The sequence below is a fragment of the Cottoperca gobio genome, chromosome 18, assembly GCF_900634415.1.
Source record: "Cottoperca gobio chromosome 18, fCotGob3.1, whole genome shotgun sequence".
NCBI classification, from domain to species: domain Eukaryota; kingdom Metazoa; phylum Chordata; class Actinopteri; order Perciformes; family Bovichtidae; genus Cottoperca; species Cottoperca gobio.
The window spans coordinates 7,516,838-7,525,017 of record NC_041372.1 but is presented as its reverse complement, the minus strand read 5'-3'; the positions used below and the strand labels follow the sequence as shown (position 1 = coordinate 7,525,017).

General features: G+C 40.6%; 1 protein-coding gene across 1 annotated transcript; it reads right to left on the bottom strand.

The window, feature by feature from the left end:
- Window positions 1–554: 554 nt before the first annotated feature.
- Window positions 555–4,768, bottom strand: ecsit (ECSIT signaling integrator). The gene is given in 9 exon segments (XM_029454367.1): window positions 555–1,115; window positions 1,228–1,333; window positions 1,739–1,887; window positions 2,178–2,235; window positions 3,101–3,226; window positions 3,228–3,325; window positions 3,424–3,829; window positions 3,992–4,167; window positions 4,618–4,768. Coding segments are annotated over 8 exon segments (1,371 nt in total). The 5' UTR covers window positions 4,133–4,167; window positions 4,618–4,768; the 3' UTR covers window positions 555–828.
- Between the last annotated feature and the right edge of the window lie 3,412 nt (window positions 4,769–8,180).

The following is an 8,180-nucleotide window of genomic DNA, read 5'->3' as shown; positions in this document are numbered from 1 at the left end:
CTGGCCGCTGGCCCAAACTGAGCAATCACGGGGAGAAGGGCTTTGGTAAGAAAGGTGACCAAGAACCAGATGGTCACTCTGGCTGAGCTCCAGACATCATGATGCCTCTCCTCAGTGAAAGACACATGAAAGCACCTCCTCTCAGACTACGAGAAGCAAGATTCTTTTGTCCTGATGAAACCAGGCATATTGAGCCAATAACTGCTAAGATCGTAGTTGTGGCAGGAGAAATAAAAAATAAAAGCCCTTTTGAAGAGATTTCACCAAGACTTGCCTTTTCCATACAGCTTCTCCAACTCAGTTTATCATAGTTTTCCAATAATACGTACAAGGACGCACGGCTAGCATCACGTTAGCCTGTTAAGTTAAATTGTCTCATTTTGAATGGATACCTTTAATCAGTGGTCTACTTGCCCCCCTGCATATGTCTACTGGTTGTGACCAGTTCAACTGAAGAATGACTCCCCCTTGTTTTACTGAAATTATTTTAACACTTTAATTTACTAGAAAATAAAGCAAAGACAAAGGTTAGTTTTTTGTGCGGTAGAGAAGTGTATTTTTCTGCTTTTCTATCATCCTCTCACAACCGCTCAATGTTTATCTTTCAGCAAAAAAATGAAGCACACAGTTTTTTAGAATATAATTTATTTGATTACTGAACCTTACCAGCATGAGTCAGAGTCCTCCTCAGGTTGTGCTGAATTGGTGTGTTCCCTGGTAAGATCCAGTCCAGCCCCTACCTAGCATGGACATGTACTTCTAAAATCAGCCATATACAGTATGTTGTGATTTATTCTGTCAGTCTTAACCGCACAATCTGACTGCTGTTCACTGTTTAATCCCCTGGCTTCTGCTCGGCTCTTCGTCCACTGTTACCTCAGCTTCTCCTTCATGCTGTCTGTCCTCTGTCCGGGTGTCTGGGTCTGTCCTGTGGTGGTGGTCTGACTCTGTGTCAGCCGCCCCCAGAAGTTCCTTGGGTCCGTCGTCAATGCGGAACAGAGTGGCGACCTGACCCAGGATGGGGTTGTTCAGCTGGAGGCCAGAGATCCACTGGTTGAGGACGGCCTGTTCTCCCCGGCCAGTCATACACATGGCAAAGACTGGACCCTCATCCACTGGATACAAGACACACACAACAGCTGCATTACACACTCAATGCGAGCTTTCATTCTAAACACCAATCGAAGAAAAGGAACGATCACAAAAATCAATTTGACAGCTTCTTACAGTCTTCCACATTGAAGCTCTGCTCGTCCCCAAAGTCACGGTCCAAATCCAGGTCTAGCTGCAGAGAATAGTAAAAACACCTCTCTGGATCATAGGGCTCCTCAACCTGTGGGGGACAACCAGATAGTATGAACTTCAAAGCTTTCTTTGCCGTTTCTTGAGCTTTGGAAAGATCAGAGCATGTTTTTCTAAGAGGACAGCACACAATTCCGTACTATAGACAACTGGAACTTTCAGCTTTAATCAGCTAAAGCTAATTAACTAAGGTTAAGTACCTCATACAACTCTATAAACAAATGTAATGTGAACTAGCCCTTTAAACTCACAAGTATTTTCTAGCTACTCCAGCAGGAAATACGTATCAGGCTGTTCCTTTAAAGATGATAAATATCATTTATTTTATTTAAAAGATATCAGAGGAGATTATTTAACAATGATGTCACACAACAACCCTAATATGTTTTAACTGTTATTAACTTATCAATAGATAATATCTGAGGGTTTTTCCTACCTTCTCGTCAGGCGGTGTGGGGTCAGCTCTGAGGACGTAGTAGTACACACACTTCTTCCTCAGCCACAGAGGGAAGGGGCCCTCTACAAACACCGGCCTGCTCGGGTTGTGCTTGGCCAGCAGCTCCATCTGGCTGGGGCTCTGGATACCTGGTGTCAACACAGGAAGGAAAGAAAACAAAGACAATGAGCAGAAGTCTGAATATATATGGATCTGATATCCCACCATTGTCCTGGTTTGTTATGGTTGTCACTCTAGTTTCCTTTCCACTTTGGCTTAACATCATTTACTGCAATAATCTGATATATTTCTGTAAAATAACAGCAGTATACTACATTTTATTCACAATCCCAGACTTCTCCTCACATCACCTTACTAAAATCACTCTGGGACACAACTTCCATGAGCAGTGGGAATCCTGTACAAACAGTTTGCATACCTACGACATGTGGAAGTGTGATCTCCTCTCCACTCTCTGTTATGTCTGTGCAGGGCAGCTAGCGGGAGAAGCAAATAAACAGACTTTTTGGAAAAGACAGGTTTTGTAATTGGTGACAATAAAGTAAAAAATAGATAAATAAATAAAGGGCACACAGGCTTCTCCTCATGTTCACAACAAAGAAGAGCAGCTGGTTAATTTCTCTAAAGTGCTGTTGTTTGATGCGTTTGAACTGTAGAAAGTGAAACTGGAACTTCTGAACCTGTTCCACAAGTAAGAAATAAAAAATAATAATATTTGCATGTTCTTATATATGTATAATTATTTTTTCCCCCTCTCTCAACCTTGGAAGTTTAACCAAAAAAAGAAAATATTTTTTTTGTTTTGTCAAGGTCAACAGACAAACTTTTTCATAACCATCTTATGGTCTTTCCATGCGCAGGGGGAAACTGTGAGATATGGTTAAAAGCTCTGGAAAATGCTTGCCATACTTTTAGTTAAGTTTGCAGCTAAAAGCTCCGGAAAAAGCTAGTAAGGTGACCTTTAGTTACGTTTTTTGTAACTATTTAATGTGTTTTAAATGGCCTTTAATGAACACCATTTCCTATAACCCCGACTGTCTACTCTGTCCATTTGTATATGGACTCTGTCCATTTGTATATGGACAGAGTGATCCAAAAGGCTGGATGTTTTTTTTAGACAGCAAAGATTATAAATAAAAAGTTAGAAAAAAATGACATAAAAGGAAAGACTGAGTAAAGATATTATTAGCACATGTAGCAGGGGGAAACAGCTAGCCTGGCCAAATACATCTACCAACTCCTCTAAAGCTCACTAATTAACATGTTATATATTGTTTGTACAGCTGTGGTTTAAAGGGCAGTTGTGAACAATATATCCCAATCCAAAGTGTACAGTTGTACCTGATAGACGGTGACTTTAGCGTCCCGGTCATTAGTGATGCGAGTCAGGCTGAAGCGAGCCAGGTCCACTGGGTCTTCAGACAGCTCTTTGGGGATAGGGAAGGGGTTTGTGTGTTTGAATTTAGGGGAACCAGTACATGAGGCGCTGGAGCTTCCTCACGGGGTGGCCCTTCAATCCAAAGATCTGGACCAGCAGGACTTTGGTCTCCATATTTGGCGTGATACCTGAAACACAATCATTTAGACTGAAGATAGATAGACACTGCTGTATTGGTATGACATTTATACATTATAATAAGCAGAGTCCTGTAACAGACACCTACCATAGTTCTCCATCTGCTCCAGGACCTGCACTCCACACTCCTGCTGCCGGGGATAGTGGTTGAACATCCGCTGGATAAAGTTTCTGGGCACAAACACCTCTTTGGGGAAAACATCCAGGAGCTTGTTGTAGATGGCCAGGTCTTTCTCCACGCCAAACTCTGGCATTTTCTGCAAAGCAGCGTAGATAAATTCTACGTGACCCCGTCGTCTCACGTCTTGCTTGATGAATACGTCCACCACTTTGTTAAACGTGGCCTTGGTTTTGATGTCTTTGGCCACCTGCTCAAACAGGTCATCACGGGTGACCAAAGACTTGTCCCTCTTCTTGCCGTCCTCATCGATGAACTCTGCAGGTATAGGTGGCATCTTGGCACATACTGGGCTGCCATGGAAACGCCTCAACACCTACAATTTGTTGGCAAGAGTAAAAAGGCTGGAATTATATTGTTATAAATGCTGATTAGTGGGTTCTATTTATCCAGAATTGAAGATTGTCTGCTAATAATGCTAACTTTATTGAATACCAATATTTTAAAAGCGTTGATATGAGTGGAAAATAAAGTGTACCTGGTGCTGGGTGTTATGCAGCATGTTAGGCTGACTGGAGGAGGCTGAATGGAGCAGAGCGCCATTCTGTGCAGCAGATCTGGCTGTCTGGCCCACCAGTCTGAGACACTGCAGCTGGAGAAGGCAGCGGGCACACCTCATGGTAGAGCCTCCACACTGACTCCCTGGGAACAGAACTGCAAGAGGACAATGACAGTTTACAAAAATGCTTAATTCTTCTCACAACCCTGCACTCAAGGCACTCTGTTAAGTCTATTTGACTCCAATAGTGTCAACAACCACAACGGGGTATTAATGCGTGGAAGGTGATTGTCATGCTAAATGAAGAACAGTTGAATGTTTACCAAAATAAATTGTGTTTAATGCATTTGTGTTAACCGAGCTCAAGACTTGCTCTGCTTTACCCTTAAACGTTCTTCAGTCAACATCTACCTCGTATAAATATTTATTAAGAGGCAACAAAACCTTAAACGGACACATTTTTGAATGAAGTTTCGTATATAAGAGAGGGGTGATTAGGGTAAAGTGTCAGGCACATTATTTAGCATTTTTGTATTCTGTAATACATGACTGATGTTAATTTTAGACAAACATATATAACAGTATATCCCTTGCTCAATACCCACCATTTACGCTGACAAACGTACGAAGAAATTAGTCTCCTTCAGATATCACCCTCCATGGACGCATCCATGATGAAAAGCCGGCAGAACTTCCTAGTGCTACACACATTGGCTTCCCCAGAAAAGCAGAAACATGAGTGCAAATCATTGTTCCGCAAACCCCTGTTCTAAACAGTCGATACGCTTTTTGGGGCTTGAATTGTGTTGTAAATTCCACTAAAATACATTGTGGTAAAGGTATTTTGGATCCTGTTTGTGTTATTGGTCGACATTTATATGCACTAAGTTACCATATGCCGTGAAGGCATAACATAAACAAATGAGTAAGTTGGCTTTTTTAAATTAATGTATTTAAGATAAATGTGACAAGTGAAACCTAAATAAAATACGAAATTCATATTTAACTTCGTACCAAGTCGTATTTTGAGTCGTCACAGATGATTAAAATAAGCGTGCACTACATGACCCTGCCGCGTGGTGGTGACAAATGGCTTTTTAACAAATAGCTTGTATTTGACAGGCGCGGAGGTGTAGTCTGAAAAATGTGTCTTCCAAGTTTCTTACTGATATCTTCTGGTCAATACAGCTATATACTCGTTGCTGCGTCACACATACAGACTGGAAACAATAACTGTTGGAGAAAGTTAGATGCAACTTTGATGCAACTTTTATAACGCAGCTCTGCATGGTGCCTTCCCGCGAATAGCATCAAACTAGCCATAATAAGGTACAGAACTTCCGGAGGACACTTTACATTTTTGAACTAGCAATATCTTTTTCTTCTCTTTTTTCTTTGGTTTATTTAGCTTTATCACAGTAATGATATAGCCTTAATTACTATTCACGGTAATTTGAAATTTAATTTAAATATATTTGTGTTATTGAATAAATAATAGCGCTTTATTTACAGAATAACTGCCCCCGTTTCCGGTATTCTTGTTGCTAAACCCGGCAATTTGACACAAGTCCCCAGAATGTGACTTCTGACACTCCTCTCTCTCTCAGCATGGAAAACACACCTCAATCCAGGCTTTAACTCTAAAGAAACTTCACACAATTTAAATTTCGGATTATGGATTCATCTACTAACAGTTTGGGTGAGTGAAAAAAGAAATGAAAAACTTCTGTTTAGTCATTTTTTTCTGACAATAGCATTATGGAAACTTAACTGACTGTGTTTGGATATGTCGTACACATGGTTATGGAGGGAACACTTTGCTAAAATATAAGAAATTGACAATAATCTTTGCTTTTCGTCAACCGTACACACGTCGGACAACATGATTTACAGCATTTTACGAAATTGTACAATGGTCAGTCTCGTTCGGGTGTGCATCTTTCTTAGAGCAGCTTTTAATTTAATAAATAAAGATTTACAGTTATTTCGTAATTCTTCCTGACGCATGCCTTGGTATATTTTGGTGGAAGAGGATAGTGTGCTCCCTAACATTTTAAAGAAGTTTAGCGGTGCTTAGGGCTTTTTTTTACTACACCGAATTAAAGAATGGCGTTTAAACATTTGACCAGGTTGTTACGGTTTATTCGGCTATATATTTACCGTCAAGCAACGCCCTGTAAACTTTTAATTGTTTAAATAGTGATGTGTGTGCACTTAATTTTCTCGTTGCAAGCTGTGTTGCAAAATGACAGCAGCACTTCAGTAACTGTGTAGGTGTGTAGGTCCTGCCACATATCCTGAAGTGTTGGTAAGCAGCTGCTGTAGTTACATTTTCTGCTGCTAGCTAGTTTCGGTTTTAGCGCATGATGGTTTAGCCTTGGATTCAAACAGCTGTCCTGTTGGCACGCGGGGGCAAGTCAAATTTGATTGTGTTTCTTCCAAATTGTCTCTGGCAGCAGAGTTAGTTAACTTGATGAAACATTTAGTTTTGTTAAAATCAACGTTTTTGTAAATGAAATGTTGAATGAGGTCCTGGCTGTTTTCAGCAGTTACATTAAAGGACCACCAGCAGAGCTGTCAAACATAAGAGAAAAACTCTGCTGTCTGGTTAAAGATACACAAAAGAATATACTGTTTTGCTCTGTATATGATCTTTTACCTTTTAATGCCCAGAGTTGAACTTTGCTTCTGCACTTCTCGCTGGTTCACACATGCACCAATTTGCGCATTTCCCAACCAACCACACTTGCGGTTGGTGTAGCTTTTAGAGTGTTGGCCTTTTATTCTGGTTATGGTTAGCTCTGTTTTTAGGCCTCATTCCCACAGTCCAGAGTAGAGGAATTTGTCTCTCGCTCTCACACATTGTTTGTGAAAGTCAAGAAAAATTATAATTCTGTTCGTCGAGACAGTGTAAAACTTTGGCAACAAGCCGGGATGAGATGACACCGCTGTACAGAATGTTGCAAGTCGACTTGCATATCATATTTCCTTGATTGACGTTTAAAAACGCCAGTAGCAACCACTAATTTGACAGGACTGTCCTTGCTACTGATTGGCTAGGGCAAAATAGGGCCGTCACAATGAGCTGAAAAATTAAATATCCAACTGTAATGACCTATTTGATTGCAACAGACATTTCATTGTATTGTTGTTCTTTCTCGTTTACGTAAAACGGAGAAGGCCAGCCAGCTGTGCTGTACAAATAATTCTGACACCAAACCTGTTTGAGAGCATTTTGTATTTGACACTGTAGAATGATAAAGGTAAAGTTCCTGCAGTAACATTGCTACATCAACAAATCTGAAGTGACATGTTAGCTTCTCACTGTCTGAACGTAACAGCGGTAAATGAATGAGCGCGTTTAGCGATTTAGATTTGATTCGAGCAGACCCTGTGGTAGCGGTTTGCTAAGAGCCTTTTTAACGTCAAAGAAATATTCAGAAATACGAGTTCTTGTTGGATAACTAATAAGTATATTCCCTGAAATACCTTACTAAATAACTCAAATGATTCCAATATTCCTATTCCCAAGTCAATTACGTCAGTTATAAAACAATCTACCTAAAGCTGCTAACATAGCCCATAAGCTACCGATGCTAAATCAAGATGTAGCAGTGAAAACTCGGAGCAGATTGAATTGACCAACGGTGTTTTTTAATGCTTATGAATAAAATGTTGTATTTGTCAGTGTTAGTTTGTACTTTCAAAAGTTTAATAGCCTCACTTTAAATTAGTGCTAATTTGTAGACATCGTGAAAGCATTGCAAGCAAAGATTAAGTACATTTTGTTCTAACCAGTATGAACATTTTAGTACGTCTGTGCATTGTGTGTTAATGGACTTTAAATACAGTGATAAGTGCAGTAGTAACTAATAATGATGACAGGAAAATATGGGGAGCCGGTACCTGCCTAGATAACTGTCAGCAAAGCTACCAGCTACTTCAAGGCCCTGTGAATGCCAGAAATATCACTCAACGGGACATTTCCCTCCTCCTTTTTAAAACGGCCAGCCACTTTTTTTTTTATGCGAGTTCTTGTGAAGCCAAACAATGCAGGGCCAGTTTGGGCCGTGGGCGCTGCCTGGAATCACATCCACTGTGGTTAGCTGAGCTGCCGCACCGCTCCAACTCGCCTGAAGGAATGATCGATGAGAGAGGGTTGCCAAAA